Below are 22,832 nucleotides of genomic sequence, written 5' to 3' on the forward strand. Positions count from 1 at the left end.
TATGTTCTTTTCGAAAACAATTTTTGTATGTTAAATTGGTGTAATAGTTAGAGACGTGGTCTATTGACAAGAAGGTTGGGGTTCAATTCACACCAAGGATAAAATTTTTGTTTTATTCAATCAAAAAATAATAAAAAATATGATACATATTAGGTAACAAGTTTTCAAAAACTCATTATTTACAATTTATTCTTATTCCATTGTTATAAACTAGAAATACAAAATAATTTAAATTAAATTCCAGTTTTACAGTCTTCAGTTGTAAATGCAAAATAATCCGGTGAAGACTGTTTAATGTCAAATCCATCACTAAATTCTCAGTGATAATATCAATTCCTCTGTACAGGTAATGATTTTCAAAACAATTGACAACATTGGAATGAATGCGCGCGAACAGCTGCCTGCTTTACAGCTAACCAAATCATCAAGCCTTCAGCCATCAAATAATAACATACCGAGAAGTGTTTTTGCACGGTAAACAGGAACGTTTTATTGAAAAAACAATTCGTAAAAATGGTTTTAACGGTCCAGGAAAAAGTGCAAATTGTTGTCTGGCATGTGAATGGATTATCAGACAACATGATTAGACAACAATTTGTAAATATGTTTCCAAACAGGCCGGCTCCAGCACGATCAACAATTCAGTCTACCATCCGTAATTTTTTTTACTTATAGAACAGTGTTCGCTCCAAGAGGTGTTCGTAGACGAAAGGAGATAAATCCAGATTTGGAACTCAGGAACAGTTTGATTTGTGCAATTATTGAGCAAAATCCTACCCGATCAACATCTCGTCTTGGAGAACAATATGGAATTTCAAGATTTAGAGTAGGTAAAATTTTGAAAAGACATGGATACCGTCCCTATAAACTTCATAAATCCAACGAACAATTCCCTGGGGATTAATATAGACGCTTAGAATTTTATCAAACTGCAATGGAAATGTCACATCAAGATGAACAGTTTTTAGAGAACGTTTTGTTCATCGATGAATGTACGTTTTCGTTGCATGGCCGTCACAATTCAATGAATGGCGGTATTGGTCTCGAGAAAATCCTCGTCAGATTTATGTCGCTCGTACCCAGCGTCCTCGAAAAGTAAATATTTGGGGAGGCATAATAGGAATCATGTTATTGGTCCATTTTTTATAGACGGTATGTTGACCGGGCGGAAAAACTTCTGCAAAATCAAATTGTCCCAGCCCTTCGTAATTTACCAATACCTTTCGATTCCATATGGTTTCAACACGATTGTTGTCCTGCACACAATTCTCGCATCGTCAGTGAATATCTCAGTGCGACTTTTCCTAATCGATTGATTAGTGGCCACGGAGATATTTTTTGGCTTGCAAGATCACCTGATCTTGCACCTTATGACTTTTTTAAGTAGGGATATATCAAGTTAAAACTATATCGGATTGAACACGATAGGCCTAATTCTCTCCAAGAATTAAGAGAAAAGATCTTTGATTCAATGAGAGGTATTAGTCCAGAAACATTAACTAATGTTAGACGAAACTTTTATAATAGATTGGGTTATTGTTCTGCTACAAATGGAGGCTTATTCAAACATTTTTTGTAAATACATTTCATTAGAATAAAATACGTTTATTTAGAATATTTTTATAGAATTTCTACCTATTTAAACATTTTTTTGTAAGTACATTTATTTAGAACGTTCTTTTATGTTTGAAGAATTTTTACTTTATTTTCGAAAGTACATTGTTTTTTCAATAAGATTTTTATGTTTTACTATAAACACTTCTAATAAAGGCTGAAATAAATGTTTAGTGATTTAAAGCAAAACGATATAATATCTGCATAATTTCAAATTTTAATTTTTAAAAAAGTAAAACGTCCATGTTGGATTCGAACCCTGAGCGCCTGGATAAGAACATCGTGCCTTGAACTCTGATCCACCAGACTTTTATTATTATTTAGTGACAGTTTGCGTTATTGTTCTGCTGCTGTTCAGATCATAGTAGAAATTATTCTTGGTTAATAATTTAAAACTTTAGATTCAATAATCACTATTAATTAAATTATTTTATTCACATTTTTGCTTTATTTTGGTCAATCAGTTTTTACTTTATGCTAAATTAAAAAATGGAAATACATCACACATACAACGTTACACATAATAATTATGACCGAGGTGATTTAGCTCGAACCTATCGTCTAAAGGTGTGAGACTATCGATATTGGTAATGTAATGTAATGTAAATTATAGGTTTCTATCGATTATTTCTCACCTCTACGAGTTTCATCTCTTTTTATTTTACAATGTAACTGTGTTTTCTATCTCTTACGTTAAAAAGCCGGGTGGTAAGGCACTCATTACTGTATATACTATGTAAAATTTATTCCTTTCCATTTAGTAAATTTCTCATAAACTCATCTGTGATTCGATCTTCCAAACATAACTCGAATTTTACGTTTAAACTTGTACGAATTTACTGAAATTTACCTAATAAATCCTACATCTCACGGATTGATCTGGGTCAGACTCTATCAAGATGTTTTAGCCTGTTGCATATGCTTTCTAACGTTCAGATAACTGTTGCTTGTATATAAACCGCTTTCGGGTGTATTTGAGCTGACCGCAATGCGTAGGGTTCAGGAACTTGAAAATTGTGGTGAATAATTCCAAACAATGATTTCGTGTTTACGAGGACTCTACAAAATTATGGAAATATAAGTTCTGACAACGGTCAAACACTAATTAGGCCAACAGTTAAATTTTAATGATAATGAATTAGGAGAAATATTCGCAGAGATATAAATTGAGGATTCCAGTTGAGATAATTGAATTAAAACATAATAGAGTTATTAGGCTATTCTCTAGTTTTAATTTTAGTAGATAATATTACATCGTTTTGGTTTCTTATAAGTCTGGTAGCATTTCTTAGTGACGTTTCTTCTGCTACTGTCACAGACATTATTAAAGATGATGCAACCACGATCGTAACTCTGCTATTTTCTATTTCCAGTTTGCCGCATCGTCTTTTCTTTAATAATGGACATAAAAGCCTACAATCTAAAGCTTACTCCTTAATAGTTTTAAGTTAAAGACACCTGGAACCTTACTCAGCCTTAATGCCAATGATACAACGATAGCAGCCAGACATAGAAATATAGACATTGCAGTTAATAACCTGCTGCCGGAAGATGGAAAACAACGAAGAATTGAGTTTACAATGGAAAATCGCTATAAACTCCGAAAAAAACGCAAGCAGTGCTCTTCAAATAAAACATCAATAGCCAGGAACAACTAATAGTGCAAGAAAACTCCATCGAATGGAAAAGCGAAGCTGAATACATGTGAGTCATAATGGACAAAGTACTCACATTTACAAAACACGTAGACGCTAAAATACAAAAAGCAAACATAGCAAAAGCGACAATAAGAGCACTCGCAAGTAAAAAAATGAATTTTTTCTTCTTCTTTTTATATAGACATGACTTTGTCTGTTTTTCAATGTGCCCCCAGTAAGTTGTCGTTCCATCGTTTTCGTGGTCTTCCTACTGATCGTGTTTCTATTGTCTTTTGTTGTCATTCGGATTATATTATCGTTCCATTCTACTCTTCTATTTCTTAATCAGTTCTTGATGTTCTTCATCTTGCATCTACGTCGTATATCTGTACTTCTAGCTCTGTCCCATTGTGTCTTACCATCAATTTTTCTAAGTGTTTTCATATCTGCTGTTTCTAACATCATTTTTGTCCTCCCTGTGTCAGGTCGTGTTTCTGCCGCGTATGTCATTATTGGTCTATTGACTGTTTTGTAAATTCTGCCTTTCGTTTCTTTTCCGATATTTTTATTTCTCCATATTGTTTAATTCAGACAGCCTGCGGCTCCGTTTGCTCTATTCACTGGATATTCCACTTCCGTTTTGAGCCTTCCGTAGCTAGATAAGGTGATTCCTAGATATTTAAACTCCATCACTTTGTTACACTTCTTCAAAATTAACTTTATTTAACACCAACAATATGACAATACAATATAACTAACTGACAACTATATAATAATTTTTTGAAGTTTTAAACTTCACTATCTTTTTCACCAATGGACTTTTCCTATGTGGGATAAATCTTTCGTAACACTGCTTCCTCTTTTATAGTTATTCGCCTCGAATAACTGGACTATCGGGAATCGATTGAAGCCAACGAGGTGGATCAGTTCCATGGTATGGAGCTAGTCTCTCGATATGAACTACCTTGGGTTTACTTCTAGCTGAAAACTGGATGCGATAGATTAGATCATTTATTTTCTGCAGGACGGTGTATGGACCTTCCCAGTTTCGTTGAAGTTTCGGACAAAGTCCTTTCTTACGTGTGGGATTGTATAACCATACTGGGTCACCTCTTGCGAAAGTTGTACCAGTAGCATGTATGTCGAGCCTGGCCTTGGCTTTATCACTTTGAAGCTTTAAACTTTTACGAGCAAATTCGTAGACTTTTTCTAATTTTTCTTTCAAATTTTCAATGTAGGTCGGGAATGAACGTTCTTCTTCGCAGGGAGGCAATCTTCCGAAAATAAGATCTTGAGGAAGCTTCATTTCTCTTCCGGTGATCATCATTGATGGAGAATAACCAGTTGCCTCATGTTCGGAACTTCTATAGGCTAACAGGAATAGAGGAATTAAACTATCCCAATCTTTTTGATTATCAGAGACAAACATTGAAAGGTATTGACAAACAGTTCTATTATGTCTTTCGACCATTCCGTCTGATTGAGGATGGAGTGGCGTAGTGCGAGTTTTCCTAATACCCAAGATTTTCATTAATTCTTGCCATAATTCTGATTCAAAATTTCGTCCTTGATCAGAATGTAACTCTAAAGGAACTTCATGTCTTGATACGACGTGTGTTATAAATGCTTCTGCTACTGTAGTCGCTTCTTGATTAGGAAGGGGTACAATTTCAGGCCATTTTGAAAAATAATCCATTGCTACCATTAAGTACTTGTTCCCTCTCTCTGTCATCGGAAGTGGTCCAAGAATATCCACTGCAAGTCGTTCAAAAGGCTCTCCGGAAAGATATTGTGCCATTTTACCACGACTTCTTGTTCTAGGACCTTTTTTACCATTACATAAATCGCATTTCCTACACCAATCTTCTACATCTCGGCGACAATTGATCCAGTAAAATCTGTTTCGAACTCTGGCCAGTGTTCTTTTGACTCCAAAATGTCCTCCAGAAAGGCTGTTATGAAGTTCTTGCAACACACTTTTAATGTGTGATTTCGGCAGTACCACTTGTTGAACTATACGTACTCCATCGGGACTTTCCCACTTCCGATATAATAGACCATTGGAAAGATACAGAGATTCCCATTGAGCCCAGTACGCTTTTATAGTTCCACTGTATTTGGTTATTTCCTACCAAATAGGTCTTACTCCATTTTTAAGCCATTCTCGTATGACTTTTAAGTCATTATCTTTCTTTTGACTCTTTTTAAGGTTTTCCAGGGAAGTCTGATCATTATCTTCTTCTTGTATAACTGTGGTTACCTGGAGACTTACTTCTTCGGTTATGTTCTCTTTATCTTCAAGTCTTTTACAGTACTGGCATTGTCGTTCCAAACAGGGTCGCCTAGAAAGAATATCGGCATTGTTATGGAGACGCCCTTTTCTATGTACTACGTCGAAGTTATACTGTTGGAGTCTCTCTAACCACCGAGCCACTTGTCCCTCTGGCTTCTTAAAATTCATTAGCCACTGTAAAGCGCTATGGTCAGTTCTAACTATAAAATTTCTGTTATAAAGAAAAGTATGAAAATGTTCTAGGGCTTTTATAATAGCTAGGAGCTCTTTTCTGGTAACACAATAATTCTTTTCAGTCTTTCCCATTGTTTTACTAAAATATGCAATAACTTTTTCTTCGCCTTCCTGTTCTTGTGATAATACTGCGCCAATACCATGCTGAGATGCGTCACAATCCAACAGAAATTTACCATCTTCTCGTGGATATGCTAGAATTGGTGCTGTTGTAAGTCGTTTTTTTAAATCTATGAAAGCATTTTGACAATCCGGTGTGCAGTCAAATTCAATGTTGTTTTCGGTTAGTCGATAAAGGGGCTTAACTATGCGGCCAAAATCTTTAATAAATTTTCGGTAATATGAACAGAGTCCAAGAAAACTTCTAATTTCCTTTTTATTTCCTGGTTTAGGCCAATCTTTAATAACTGAAATCTTCTCTGGATCAGTTTTAATTCCTTCTACTGAAACGATATGTCCTAAATAGTATGCCTCTCTTTGAAATAGTGAACATTTCTTATAATTTAACTTTATTTAACACCACTAATATGACAATACAATATAACTAACTGACAACTATATAATAATTTTTTGACGTTTTAAACTTCACTATCTTTTTCACCAATGGACTTTTCCTATGTGGGATAAATCTTTCGTAACAACTTGTTTTATTATCTGAACTTCCATCTCCAATTTACATCTTAGTAAATTTGAGGTTTCCTCTCTCCAAGTGATCATGTTGCTGAAATAATTATCTTATTTTTTAGTTTTTCCCAGCTTTCCTCGATTGTTTTTTAATATTTCATTCCCAGCGATTTTCTCTGATATTCTTTTCCTGTATTCCGTGAATTCCGTATTTAGTCCTTCGACTTTTTGTTTGTGTTGGCGCCGCTTTCTTCGGGGAGAACTATTTCAGGATGATTCTTATTTTACATCATACTAGGCTATGGTCGCTACCTACATCTGCTGAGTTGAGGCATCCTACGTCAATTATTTTCGATGGATGTATATCCGGGTTGGTTATAACATAATCTATCATAGATCTTTGTTCATTGGTGTTATTAAATGTATATTTGTATTGATCTTTGTGGTCAAAAAAGGGATTGTTTATTCTTAGTTCGTTATTCGTGCAGAAGTTTATCATCAATTCTCCATTTTCGTTTTTAACGTACTCGTCATGTTTTTGCTTAATTTTGGGTATTATTTGATTGCCTATTCGAGCGTTAAATTCCCCCAATATTATCATCTTCGCTCTGACTTGATCAACTACTTGTTGTCAAAAATAAACTGAAGATAAAACAAAAATGAGGTTAATAAATAGTATCGTACTACCGATACTATAGTTTATTTTTATGAACGAGAGAGTAATTAGCATAATTTTAACTGGTAGCTCCGACCACTCCATGGGCGTGCTCAAGATTAATTGAAAAATTACTTTGAATAATTGTAAAAAATAAATGAATTATTTCAGTGTTATAAGGTGTTATGTGTATGTAAACAAAAGTGACCTCTTTTATCACACACTATATTAGAACTGACTGGCCTACATTAAAAAGACATTAATTTTTAAAAATTACAAAAGAGAAAAAGAGTTTTTAAAACCGTCTAAGGTATGTTAAATAGATGAATAAAAATATTAATATAAAACTTACAGCTACTTGTTACAAATCCAAATCAGATTCAGAAGATGAACTTTCAGAACCAAGATTTATAATAACTGGCTCGATCATTTTATCAGTAATATTGTCCAGCTTCCACATTTTTTCCTCTTCTTTAATAGTGTGATTTACTGCCTTTTCCCAGTTTTCAGGTTTTACATTATTTACTGCCTCCAAAAACAACTGTTTAACATCATGAATTTTAAAAGTGGTATTTTTTCTTGAAACTTCACTCTTTATCTGTGCCCATACCAGTTCAATCGGGTTTAATTCACAATGATATGGTGGGGATCTAAGTACTGTCATTCCACGATTTTTGGCAATTTCATCAATTTCGTATTTTTTAAATTTTTCTTTATGAAGGGCACACAACGAATAAAGTTCCTTTCTTATAGATCCGGGATGGTACGTAATATTTTTTGAACTCAGCCAATTCTGCAAGTCTTTTTTTAACCACTTGGTTGTGGGCAGTCCTTCTATAAGTCTGGAGTGATAACTTGCATTATCCATTACTATTACACAGTTCTTAGGAAGAAGATCTATCATTTGTTCGAACCATTCTTGAAAGACATCAGCGTTTATGTCTTCATGGTAGTCACCGGTACGAGTTGATTCAAAAGTTAATAAACCACCTTCAACAAAACCGTCTGAACTGCCAATGTGTACTATTATCAGCCTGCGTCCCTTTCCTGATGGTGGGTTTAAACCAGTAGATAAGTTATTTACAAAAGCGTGCCTTTGACCTGTAACAGTTTCATCCTGCCAAAATTTATTTGGTGTATGACCCTCGTTGATCCATGTTTCATCAAGATAAAATATTTTTCTTTTTTGGTTTCTCATTTCCTTTATGGTTCTTAGAAAATGTCTTCTCCATATGACAATATCGCTTCTTTCTAATAAAATAGACTTTCTGGGATTCTTTTTCCAGCGGAAGCCTATTTCTTTTAAAAGTTTCCATAACGTACTTCGACTCATTTCTGGGTAGTCCTCATCATCTCGAACTGAGACAAGAACTTTATCCAATGTTGGAAATTCTTGTCTAAAGAAGAATTCATGCACTTCCCGTCAAAGTCCTTCTTTAAAATGATATTCTATTTGAAATTTTGGTTTCCCTGGAGCATTACGTGGCATTTGAAAACTACCACATTTCTCTTCTTTAATAACTCTGTAAATCGTGGATTTCCCAACACCAAGTGTACTGCTAACTAACTCAACGGTCTCATCAACACTTTCACATAAACGTTTGTCTGTAAATGATTTAAAGCAATTAAATATTAATGTTTTTTCATTAACTGTTAGGGGACCAATTTTTCGGCGTTTACACGGCACTTCCAAATTTTCCATAACACTAGTATACACAATAAACTGCACCTTGCAACTGAAGTACCTACTTTTAGTGAACTGTTAAGAATTTTGAATACGCCACTTGGACCTTCCTATATACAAAATGGAAAAACCCACTATCACATTTTCTGTGGAATAAGTTTAGAAGGTAATTATCTAGTCAATTACTGTCGTAGATTCCTGGAATTAAAGAATTAAATGTTTGATTGTTGAAACCCTTACTTCGTGGAATGCACTCATTTCAGATAAAATAAAACGTTTTATTTTATCTAAAGAATTAAACTTTATTTTGCAAATAGGCAAAGAATTAAACTTTATTTTGCAAATAGATAAAATAAAACGTTTTATTTTATCTAAAGAATTAAATTATTTTGCAAATAGGTAGGTACTTATTACACTTTTATTGGTTATATATAACCAATAAAATAAACATCTTACATTTCTTGCAAATTCATTAGTACCTGTTAACTTCCATCACTCCGACACTGGCAACCTTATTTAGGGATTAGTAATCCTCACAACTATTGTATTCTATTCTGCTCCAACCTTTATACCTGGTGGTCATACTCAATTTAAAATTGTTTTCCTATATACTTCTGTAAACTTGTTGACAAATATCTGTTTTTCATTGAGTCACCCGTATCAACAGTTTAGGGATTTGCATACATAATTTATTGTTTTATTACTCTCTCATACATAAAAATACACTATAACGTACGCATCTCTCGCATGGCTGGGGGACACGTATCTAATACCACAAAGAAAAAGATACAAGCGGTTCATAACAGCAGCTTAAGAAAAGAGGTTAACGTTCCAAGATACGTCGCCAAACGATTCCTATTCAGAGAACTGCAACAAATGACGGTGACTAAAATAATAAAGAAAAAAGCCAGTATAAAATTCGCAAAACCAGAGAATCACCCTAATTCTATACTGCGAGAGATCATAAGTTACGACGCAATCCATCGATGAAAACACAAACGTATTTTACAGCAAAAAGTGGAATAAAATAAAAGGTATCCAGAGAGACAATGAAATGAAGTAAACACTATAGAGAAAAACAAACCCTAGAGAGAGAACAAAATAAAAAATACCCGGAGAGAATAAAACAAACAAACCCTAGAGAAAACAACCCCCAGAGAGATAGTGAAATAAAGAAAGAGGACAGTTTGTAGCTCTACCAATGGAGACAAGCGCAATAACACTGTGTAGGTCTTAGTAATTTAAGATTTTATTTCAGGACATCCTCCAAAAAAAATTATAAAAAATCCAAAAAACGGCCTCGGCTACCAAAAAAAATTAGAAAACACTAACAAAAATCAGCGCAAGTTTAACAAAACAAAAAACTAACAAAAATCGCAAAAATCCGGACACGTAGGGCCCAACTCCTTGAGCACCAAGTCTACGGACTAGCCGCAGCCCAGAGCGGAAACTTGAGACCCAAGCAAGCAATTTCAGTTTCGCAGATAAGTCACAAGAAGATAACAAAAATAAAGCACGTCACGCTACCCTGAAATGAAAATCAGTTAGGGAACCATGTTGCAATTCTATTACCCAGGACTACCACATGAGCATTTGGCTGATAATTGTGCCCCTATCGCGCATCAGAGTGCTATAGGGGCGAAAGGGATGCTCTGGGGCATTGGAGCGAGGTGGAGTGACTACTGTTTTACACGAGTTAATACACCTCGCTCCAATGAATTGTTATACCCGAACGTAATTCTTAGGGGTGAACATGCTAGAGAGCTTAAGCTCTCACAGGCTGAGTTTAATTAAATTGCTTGCTTGCAACCGTCATATCTTCGGTTATATTTGGACTGTTGATTTAAAGATGGTGCTACTCCAAATAAAATGATATCTTTGGATGGTAAAATGACTGTAAAAAAAAATTTTAACGACCTAGGACTTGTATTACAGAGTGATGGGGAAATATATGGATATGCATGCAGTAGAATTAGGATAAATGAAGTGGAAGGAAGCGAGTGGTGTGTTTATACACCACTCGGTAGGAAGCGAAAATTTATATATATATATATATATATATATATATATATATATATATATATATATATATATATATATATATATATATATATATATATATATAGTAATAGCATTAAACTTTCATGTGTTAATAGTTTGGAATAAAATATGCTTTGGAATAACATTTATTTTTTTGTTACAGACCTTCTGCGTGGTATCGAAGAGGTTTCGAAAAAACTATATCCATCGATTCACCGCTACGAGTTCTTTCTTCTACTTTAGTCCGTTTAATCCCTTCAGAAAAACGTGTATATATCTGTGCACCAATCAGTACTTCGATTATTTGGTTATGGCTACAATTTTGCTCAACTGCGTCTTCCTTGCCATGGCCGAAACAATTGAAGAAGCCGAGTAAGTTAATTGAATTTTTTTTTACGAAACGAAATAATGATCAATATTTAAACACGTATATAAACTTCTTAGAATTTGTTAAATGTTTAAGTTTTAAAAAGATAGCACTTTTATTTCGTTGCAATTAGATGTTCTTCATTGCTTTACAGGGTGTTTCAAAAAGGTATGTCATAAATTAAATTACGCATTCCGCGAACAAAAATAAATTGATTGAATCCAATTCACCTTAGTACAAAAGTGTACACAAAAAAAAGTTACAGCCCTTTGAAGTTACAAAATAAAAATTGTTTTTTTGCAATATCTACTAAACTACTTAACATTTTGTAATAAAAATGGACACGTTACTTTCTTATTCTGAAAGCATTTTTCACAAAAAAGAAACAACAAAATCTAAGCGCACAGAAAAATTTTAAGGGGGGTGTGCAGCTCTAAATCCCCCCAAACTTTTAAGTACGTTCAAATCAAATGAATTTTGTAGCATCATTAGTTTAATATAATATTTTTAAAATTTTCTTGCTTCTTATCACTTTTTTCAAAAAACAGTTTTTATTGAGTTACGACCCTTTCCATTAACCCTTAAAAAATTTCATGCAACTAAATAAATGGCTTAAATGAATTAACAACAACAAAAAATGTCTATATCCTCTATAAATATGATATTAAGTACAATAAATGTTCAAAATGACCGCCATTTTCTTCAATACATATTCGGTATCGTTTTAAGAAGGAAAACCAAGTGCGCTGAAAAATCATATTTTTCTGACGAAATTGATTTGCAGCTTCAATTATTCTAACCCTTAATTGTTGTTCGTCTTTTATTGTTACAGAATACACTTTCTCTTTCATAAATTGCCAAAAGCAAAAGTCCATGGGGTTAAGACCTGGACTTCTGGGTGACCAAGAAATAGGTGCGTCAGGACTCCTTTTAATCCACCGACCAGGATACTGCCTGCAAAGGTATTCCCGGACTTCATTACTGTAATGCGGTGGAGCGCCATCTTGCAGAAACTACTTATTTTGCCTTATTGCAATATTCACTTCTTCCAAATACTCTTGTAGATCGTTTGCCAAGAACTGCAAATAATTATCACCATTTAAATTGTTGGGAAGAAATACTAGGCCTATTAGATTGTTATCCACAATTCCTGTCCAAACATTATCTTTGAAAGTCCTTTGGTGATGAGTCGTTTTTTTGGCGTGAGGATTTTCGTCGGCCCAAATGTGCTCGTTATGATGGTTTGTTATTCCATTTCTACTGAAGGTAGCCTCGTCGGTAAACACAATATTTCCAATAAAATAACATTTTGAGTGTTTTCCATTAACAACCAATCGCAAAATCCAATTCTTTTAGGATAATCTTCAACCAATAACTCTTGAACCGTTGTTAAGTGATAGGGTTTACGCAGCTGATCCTTCAAACGCCTTCAAACCCGTACGTGAGGAACATTTAGTTGAGCAGCTATTACCCTTGTACTTGTTCCAGGGACTTCTTCAATGATTTCTAAAATGTCTTCATCAGTTGCGTCCATTGTTGGACGACCACTATTGGCAGCAACTTGCGGTTGGAATGTACCCGTTTTCTCCTCATCTCTATGCATATTGTCTTTTTGTCGTCTTCTCGTGTATATGAATGTTCCTAATACTAAGCGGTGATTGCTTGCACATTCTGCTTGTCTGTATACTCTTACATCTTACTCTTAAGTTTTCTTTTCATTTATATTGACTGTCGTTTGACTAAAAATTATTTAAACAAATTATACCTCAAGTTTTACATAGTTGATAGCATTATACTATAAATTTAATTCTACACTTTACCAATTACATTTTTTTTTGTTTCAGGTATATTTTTTTAGCAATTTATACCCTCGAAATGATAATAAAAGCTATCGCAAAAGGTTTTATATTAAATAAATACACATATCTGAGAAATCCGTGGAATTGGCTGGATTTTATCGTAATTACCAGCGGATATGCTACGATCGGCATGGAGGTGGGGAACCTTGCTGGGCTCAGAACATTTCGAGTTCTCAGGGCTTTGAAAACAATATCAATCTTACCGGGTAAGTTAAAATAATCATTGCTTTTAATTAATTATTTAATGTTGTTTTTATATACAGTGCACGTCTAAAGTACGAACACCCTCCAATTATTTCTGAGTCTTAATATTAAATGAATACTTCAACTTTTATTTAAGCAATACAAATAATACAAACTATTTCTTTGAGTTGGCTCACATCTTACCCGGGAAATAGGAATTAACTAGTTAGAGCAAATCATATTGATTCTAGTAACAAAAGCATTGTATGTGGAGTACCACAAAGTTCAGTATTGGGTCCTCTACTTTTTGTTATCTTTATAAAAGACATAATTAACTTAAAAATCGATGAAAAATTTTTCTTTTTGCTGATGATACCAGTATCACCTGGAGGAACTTTATTATTGCAACTCTTTATGCAACTACAACTTCTGATCTACTCAAAATAAAAACTTGATCCGATTCTAATTTACTCTCTTGTAACGTGGATAAGATAGTAGCATTATCCTATAAAGAAACTCCTCAACCCTTGCTTGTTAATAACAGCCAGATCCGTATCGTTAATTCTGTAAAATTTCTTGGTATTTTTATAGACAGCAACCTTAAATCCCTTCATATCGACTTGTTAAGTAAGAAACTAGCCTCAGTCTACTATGCAATAAGATCTGTTTCGAAGGAAATCAATTTAGCATCTTTCAAATAACAAATTTTTCTTTGTTCGAGTCTCATCTTTGATATGTTCTTCCTTTTTGGAGTTCTAGTACAGCTGCCCAATCTGATGTTATTTTTTAATTACAAAAAACAGCAATACGGTATCTTTTTGAGCTCAGGAGAATAACACATTGCAAAAGCTACTTTAAAAATTACAGGATTTTACCGGTTTCCTCTATAAAGGGTGTTTCAAAAAGGTATGTCATAAATTAGATCATGCATTTTGGGTCAAAAATAAATTAATTGAATCCCTTAGTACAAAAGTGTACACAAAAAAAGGTACAGCCGTTTGAAGTTTACAGAATAAAAATTGTTTTTTTTGCATTATCTCCTATACTACTTGACATTTTGTAATAAACATAGACACGTTACTTTCTTGTTCTGAAAGCATTTTTCATAAATAAGAAACAACAAAATCTAAGGGCACAGAAAAATTTAAAGGGGCGTGTGCAGCCCTAAATCCCTGCAAACTTTTGAGTGGTCAATTTTGTGGCATCATAAGTTTAACACATTATTTTTAAAATTTTTTTGCCTCTTATCACTTTTTTTAAATAACAGTTTGTATTGAGTTACGGCCCTTTTCATTAACCTTTAAAAAATTACGTACAACTAAATAAATGGCTTAAATGAATTGACAAGTACAAAAAATGTCTATAACCTCTATAAATATAGTAATTCAATAAATGTTCAAAATGACCCCCATTTTCTTCAATACACGTATCGTTTTAATGGAAAACCGAATGCGCTGAAAAATCATATTTTTCTGACGAAATTGATTTGCAGTTTCAATTATTCTAACCCTCAATTGTTGTTCGTCCTCTATTGTTACAGAATACATTTTCTCTTTTATAAACCCCCAAAAGCAAAAGTCCATGTGGTTAAGACCTAGACTTCTGGGTGGCCAAGAAATAGGTGCGTCAGGACTCCTTCCAATCCACCGACCAGGATACTGCCTGCAAAGGTATTCCCGGACTTCATTACTGTAATGCGGTGGAGCGCCATCTTGTAGAAACCACATATTTTGCCCTATTGCATATTCACAAGAAATAGTGGGCCTATTAAATTGTTATTCACAATTAGCGCCCAAACATTAACTTTGAAAGTCCTTTGGTGATGAGTCGTTTTTTTTGGCGTGAGGATTTTCTTCGTTAACTATTTCATTTCTACTGAAGGTAGCCTCGTCGGTAAACAAAATATTTCTAATAATATTTACATTTCGAGTGTTTTCCATTAACAACTAATCGTAAAATCCAATCCTTTTAGGATAATCTTCAACCAATAACTCTTGAACTGTTGTTAAGTGATAGTGTTTAAGCAGCTGATCCTTTAAACGCCTTCAAACCCGTACGTGAGGAACATTTAGTTGAGCAGCTATTACCGTTGTACTTGTTCCAGGGACTTCTTCAATGATTTCTAAAATGTCTTCATCAGTTGCATCCATTATTAGACGACCACTATTGCCAGAAACTTGCGGTTGGAATGTACCCGTCTCCTGTAAACGACGATCAATGGTCAGAAATACTCGTCTATCGGGTGTATTTCGTTTGGGGTATTTTACTGCATAACGCCTTGCGGCTGCTGCACTATTTCCTTGACATTCACCTACGATATTCGCGATAGTTTATTGAAAACATAATTTAATCTGATCCAACTTACCCAAAATTAAAATTTACTTACCCCCTTAAAACTTTTCTGTGCGCTTAGATTTTGTTGTTTCTTTTGTATGAAAAATGCTTTCAGAACAAGAAAGTAACTTGTCCATTTTCATTACAAAATGTCAAGTAGTTTAGGAGATAATGCAAAAAAACAATTTTTATTCTGTAACTTTAAAGAGCTCTAACTTTTTTAAGTATACTTTTGTACTAAGGTAAGTTGGATGCAATTAATTTATTTTTGTCCCCGGAATGCGTGATTTAATTTATGACATACCTTTTTGAAACACCCTGTATATTTTAGAAACTGTTTGCTTAATTCGTAAACACCTACAAGCTTTTTCAGTAAGATCTAATCATGACTACTCCACCAGAACTTCAACCTTTGATGTGTATTTACCGATCCCGTCCACTGAGTTAGTAAAGAAATCTATATTATATTCTTTCTCTTCCTAGAGCATCTTCAGAGGCATTTCGTCAATTTTGGCCTATCCAACAATTAAAGAATGTCATAAACAGTCATGTCAAAAATATCATAAACATGTTTATGATATTCTATAATTGTTGGATAGGCCAAAATTGACGAAATGCACCCGAAGATGCTCTAGGAAGCGAAAGTACTTGGGCAAGATTTAATTAATAAAACTATGCTCGATATCTGCCTTTTTTTATCGAAGTTCATTTATTCGAGCATTCAACCTTATATGAATTTATATTATATTCGGCAAAAAAATTATACTAATTACTATTTAAATGGGAATAAGCCACAATTAACGGTTAAAGTAGTTAAAGGTTAAAGTTTATTGACGTTTTAATTTCCACTTCGGAAATCGTTCTCAAAATACAAACATTAATGTTTGGAAGAGGAAATTGAAACGTCAATAAACTTACTTAGGTAAGTCGTGGTATTACTGTATACTTCTGTGATTATTCCTAAAAGGTGTGGACTAATGCAGAGTTGTTGTAAAGCTTGCCACAATTTAAGTCTTGGAACTGTATCATACGTCGTTTCTAGGTCGATGAAGGCTAGATGTACTTCGGTATCAACCGCTATTTTTTTTTATATTAATTCTTGGAGTATAAACAAGTTATCAGTGCAAGATCTACCAGACGTAAATCCACTTTGGTCTTCGCTAATTAGATGTCCTACATCATCTTGTATTTTTCCATTTATTATCTTTCCAAACAATCTCCCGATAGTAGGTAGGACACTTAATCCTCTGTAGCAGTAAGGATCTTTTCAATTACCCTTTTTAAAGATGAACACTTGGTGAGCGGTTTTCCATTCAGATGGTACTTTAATTTGTTGCAGCATTGATTCATTAGAAAAGTTATTCGTTCTATTAGGGGTGGACTTCCTGCTTTCAGTAACTCTACAGCTATATTTTCAGGTCCTGGAGATCGCCCGATTTTTATTTTAATTGACGCAGTACGGACCTCGTTCTTAGTAGTACTAATGTTACTATTTGTTTGTCTCTCCGTACTGTATTCGTCTCCCATACATTATAATCTGGACTCTTGGCGTACATTTTTTTAGTGATTTTCCCAATTTTCTATAGGAATTAAGTTGCTTAAGGAGTTATGGGTGTTTTTCTTTAGATTAGTGATATTTTTCCATGCTTTTGTAGTCTGAGAACCACCAATTAAATTTGCAACTTGGACACATTTTTGTTCCCAGAAATTATTTTTTGCTTATTTTATTTGATTGCGTGCCTTTCGCTTTTCCTTTGATATGTTACTCTATTGCTAGATGTTTTATTTGTTAGCCATTTCTTATATATTTTGTTTTTTTCTTGTATCACTTCTTTTGCGTTTTCTGTAATCCATGGTGGTTTGCGGTATTTTTTCTCGTTGTTCATAAGCAATTTTTTTATTATCGTTTAGAAGTTGATGTATTCTTGTTCTACATCTATATTTCTTTCCATCTCATTTAGTTCCTTTTCTAATCTAGATTAAAAAAGATGTTTAATACTTGGTTGAAATAAAAGGTGCAATTTATATCTCTCCGTTTTGTACTGTGTAGTATTGTTTTTTTCACTTTCAGTATTCTGTTTGTAGTTATTTAAAGGGCCACAAAAGATTAGCTAAAAGGAAGTTAATGATCTGTCCCACAGTTAGATCCCTTTTTTACTCTGCAGTCTTCGCACTTAAATTTTGATATCTTTTTCATTATTGTATAGTCTATGATCGACTTCTGTTGGAGTGAAGGTTGTTCGCAAGTGTATTTATGAATATCTGTATGTTGGAATTGGGTATTCATTATTTTTAAACCAAAAAGTTGACAGAACTCAATTAAGCTGTCCCCTGAACCATTTTTAACTATTTCTCCGTGCCGTCACACCACGTCATCGTCTATTTGAGAATCTACTCTGGCATTTAGGTCTCCTAACAGTATTATTTTTTGATGACTTTTTATTTTATCACAAATGTTGCATAACTATTCATAAAGGTATCTTTAACTTGTTGATTTGAATCGTCTGTTGGCACGTAGACTTCAACAACTATTGTTTCGATGCCGGACAATGTGACAGTTATTGTCAGAATTCTTTCAGAGATGTACCGTTCGCGTCATAAAAAACTGGTACAATTCTTATAACCGAAAATCGTGTTTTTCAAGTTGTGTAAGTTGATCTTGTCACATGTGTCATTCTAATATCAAACCATCCCTGCATCACTGCATCCCAAAAAATTCTGTTAATTTTCCAACATTTCATTGAAGTACCCATACATTCATTCGTGTTTTATTATAATTTAGAAAATATTTCAATTAAAAAATATTGACAGATAATAAATCTAAACATGACTTTAAATTAATATGTTTAATTTCAAAAATCCAGAGGTGTGATTGGTTTCTCGTAAAGTGTAACATAAAATTGTATTGGGTTGTGGGATACCAGAATAAATAAACACACTGGAAAAATTTAAAAATTTAATTTGAAATTAATACAAAATGCAGTATAAAGTATAAAAGTATAAAATTACAGTAGATGCATTCCAATCATCTCTGTGCCAATACCCTACGTTTAAAGATCCTTCAAACATTTTGGATATTAACTCAACCGTCTCTCTGGTTACTAAATTTATTAGATACGGTTTTTTGTTGTTAGTGATCTAAAAACTTTATACATTTTTGAACGTTATTTTTTTTATTTAGATTTAGTATAATTCTGTTATCTGTGATGGCAACAACGAATTGATTCACGAACCATTGTGTCGAATCCGAACACAGTTTTACATTAAAAAAAAATGTACCAGTTTTATATGACGGGAAGTGTACACAGAGTCTTTTATATTTTTTTTAACGATTTTTTTATAAGAATTGCCCCTGATCCAGACTTCTGATGTAGCGTGTACGTGATTCGAAAATAAAAAGTGGGATTGAAAGGATAAATATATGGTAAAATTGCAAAGGTTAATACATAATATGAGTAATAAAATTTCTTTATATTTTAAACAACATTTTATATATGCTTTGTCGTTTGGAAATCTAGTTCATACCTTTCAACAACAAAATATCCCCTTTTAAATAGCTTCTGATAAGATCTATAACCCTATTTACCTCGCCTGGATTCTCTTTTGCGAAAGTCGCTGCTAAACAACTAAAAACAATCTTATTTAATCTCTTTTATGCTAACTTCTCCCTACAGTTTTCCTACGAAGGAAAAACAGCTTAAATCCCATTACGAGGCCATTATTCTTGAACAAATCACCAGATTATTCCATCGTCCTTTATCGCGTGTCGTATGCGGTGTCCAAATTCGAAATATCATTGTAAGGAAATTTCGAGTCGTTGGCGTAACGATAACGAACTACAGAAAAAATTACCCCGTTGTATAAAAAACTTTATAATACAATGTTTTAAATGAGTATATTAGGGGACAATTAGAGAGGCTATAAAAAACAATTGTCGTTGCTTGTTACATTCTACTGAGATTTAAATGAAATAGTTTTACCTTTCACCAGTAGCTATTATTAATTTTTTGAATTTGTTTTTTTAATCATTTATCCTCAAACGACTTTACGGAAATTTAATATACTTGATTTAGGGCCTTGATTTATCAAGGGCACACAACGAATAAAGTTCCTTTCTTATAGATCCGGGATGGTACGTAATATTTTTTGAACTCAGCCAATTCTGCATTTTTTTTTACCACTTGGTTGTGGGCAGTCCTTCTATAAGTCTGGAGTGATAACTTGCATTATCCATTACTATTACACAGTTCTTAGGAAGAAGATCTATCAGTTGTTCGAACCATTCTTGAAAGACATCAGCGTTCATGTCTTCATGGTAGTCACCGGTACGAGTTGATTCAAAAGTTAATAAACCACCTTCAACAAAACCGTCTGAACTGCCAATGTGTACTATTATCAGCCTGCGTCCCTTTCCTGATGGTGGGTTTAAACCAGTAGATAAGTTATTTACAAAAGCGTGCCTTTGACTTGTAACAGTTTCATCCTGCCAAAATTTATTTGGTGTATGACCCTCGTTGATCCATGTTTCATCAATATAAAATATTTTCCTTTTTTGGTTTCTCATTTCCTTTATGGTTCTTAGAAAATGTCTTCTCCATATGACAATATCGCTTCTTTCTAATAAAATAGACTTTCTGGGATTCTTTTTCCAGCGGAAGCCTATTTCTTTTAAAAGTTTCCATAACGTACTTCGACTCATTTCTGGGTAATCCTTATCATCTCGAACTGAGACAAGAACTTTATCCAATGTTGGAAATTCTTGTCTAAAGAAGAATTCATGCACTTTCCGTCGAAGTCCTTCTTTAAAATGATATTCTATTTGAAATTTTGATTTCCCTGGAGCATTACGTGGCATTTGAAAACTACCACATTTCTCTTCTTTAATAACTCTGTAAATCTTAGATTTCCCAACACCAAGTGTACTGCTAACTAACTCAACGGTCTCATCAACACTTTCACATAAACGTTTGTCTGTAAATGATTTAAAACAATTAAATATTAATGTTTTTTCATTAACTGTTAGAAGACCAATTTTTCGGCGTTTACACGGCACTTCCAAATTTTCCATAACACTAGTATACACAATAAACTGCACCTTGCAACTAAAGTACCTACTTTTAGTGAACTGTTAAGAATTTTGAATACGCCACTTGGACCTTCCTATATACAAAATGGAAAAACCCACTATCACATTTTCTGTGGAATAAGTTTAGAAGGTAATTATCTAGTCAATTACTGTCGTAGATTCCTGGAATTAAAGAATTAAATGTTTGATTGTTGAAACCCTTACTTCGTGGAATGCACTCATTTCAGATAAAATAAAACGTTTTATTTTATCTAAAGAATTAAACTTTATTTTGCAAATAGGCAAATAATTAAACTTTATTTTGCAAATAGATAAAATAAAACGTTTTATTTTATCTAAAGAATTAAACTTTATTTTGCAAATAGGTAGGTACTTATTAAACTTTTATTGGTTATATATAACCAATAAAATAAACATCTTACATTTCTTGCAAATTCATTAGTACCTGTTAACCTCCATCACTCCGACACTGGCAACCTTATTTAGGGATTAGTAAGCCTCCCAACTATTGTATTCTATTCTGCTCCAACCTTTATACCTGGTGGTCATACTCAATTTAAAATTGTTTTCCTATATACTTCTGTAAACTTGTTGACAAATATCTGTTTTTCATTGAGTCACCCGTATCAACAGTTTAGGGATTTGCATACATAATTTATTGTTTTATTACTCTCTCATACATAAAAATACACTATAGTTTCTTAAAAATGTCTTCTAGAAAAAGGGTAAATAGTTTGGGAGAGATGGTGTCTCCTTGTCTTACTCCCCGTTATAGTCTTATGGGACTAGTTTTTGTGCTTTCGTCCAGCTTTTTTTGCATGGTGGCATTTTCATATATGTTTTTAATTATGTTAGTGTATCTTGAATCTATACGTGCATTTTCTAGAGATTCAAGCACTGCCTATAATTCGATGGAATCGAATGCTTTATGGAAATCGATGAACGCCATATGAATTGGAACATTATACTCGGTGCATTTTTCTATCAGTGTTCTTACGGTGTGCAAGTGGTCTATGGTACTAAAATGTTTTCTGAATCCAGCCTGCTCGATAGGTTGATAGAAATCGAGCTTATGTGTTAGGCGGTTGGTAATGTTTTTAGTTTGTAATTTATACAGATGTGATAGCAAGGATATTGGTAGGTAATTCTCGATGTTTGCTTTCTCTCCTTTCTTCAATAGTAGAATGACTTCGGAGTTGTACCATTCTTGAGGAATATTTCCTTTATCAATTACTTTATTAAATAAAATATTTAATACCTATTTGATTTTTCTGCCACCAATTTTCAACACTTTAACTGTAAATTTATCCTCTCCCGGACATTTATTTGTTTTTAGTTGATTTAGGGCCATTCTTATTTCATAGTCGGTTATGTCCGGTATTTCTTCTGAGCCGGTGTTAATTATTGTTCGTTCAGTACGTCGTTGTTGGGGTTGTGTATTTACCGAGAATAATTTAGTGTAGAATTTTTCAATGGCCTCGCTTATTGTCTTTCTGTCTCGGACGGTGACGTTTTTCTCATTTTTTATTTCCATGATTTTTGCTATGCCGCTTGAGTTTTTTGCTTTCAGTACTTTCATATTGCAGTTATTTTGTATTATATCTTTTATTAGATTGTTAGTATAGTTATAAAAACAATATATAAAAATGCCCGCCACTGTATCTCAATTTTAGCAGCCGTTCCCCTTTATTACACAAAAAGGAATTCCATACAGGTTTCCTTCGAAGATTATGTATAGTTTTTATAGCCAATTGATTGTTCGAGATTTTTCCAGAAAATTCCTTTGTTGGTAGTAGATAAAATTTATTGGTTCATGTTATTATAAACCTAAATATGTTATTATATCCAGGATTTTAGATCTTTTGTGTTTTGTTTCTTTCAATATAATAACAATTAAAATATTAATTTTAAGATAAATTTGGAAATTTGGAAAAAATAATTGTTCTGCAACAATAAAACACCGAAAACTTAGTTTTCAAAACTTCCACAAAATTTAATGTAAATATTGCTGTTTAAATTATAAGCATTAGTTAAGATATCAGCGAGGAGCTGTGCTATTGGCACATTAGGAGGGCATAAAGTTGAAACTATTGGTCTCATAGATAAAGTTGGTTTATGTATTTTAAGTAGAACATAAAAACGTGGAGCAATAGAATTATATATTTGGAGCTTTCTTATTTTTTTATTATCAATAAACTTTTTTCTGTGTAATTTAGATATAA

At 33.3% G+C, this 22,832-nt stretch overlaps 1 protein-coding gene across 2 annotated transcripts in view; it reads left to right on the forward strand.

Moving 5' to 3' along the window:
• Positions 1 to 22,832, forward strand: part of LOC140442012 (sodium channel protein 60E-like) — a 285,972-nt gene that overhangs the window by 11,493 nt on the left and 251,647 nt on the right. For both annotated transcript variants that reach the window (XM_072533045.1, XM_072533046.1), the window contains exons 2-3: positions 10,945 to 11,153; positions 12,993 to 13,213. In XM_072533045.1, coding sequence (XP_072389146.1) covers positions 10,945 to 11,153; positions 12,993 to 13,213 — 430 coding nt within the window. The remainder of the gene's footprint in view (positions 1 to 10,944; positions 11,154 to 12,992; positions 13,214 to 22,832) is intronic.

Source organism: Diabrotica undecimpunctata, chromosome 5 (genome assembly GCF_040954645.1).
Source record: "Diabrotica undecimpunctata isolate CICGRU chromosome 5, icDiaUnde3, whole genome shotgun sequence".
Classification (NCBI taxonomy): Eukaryota; Metazoa; Arthropoda; class Insecta; order Coleoptera; family Chrysomelidae; genus Diabrotica; species Diabrotica undecimpunctata.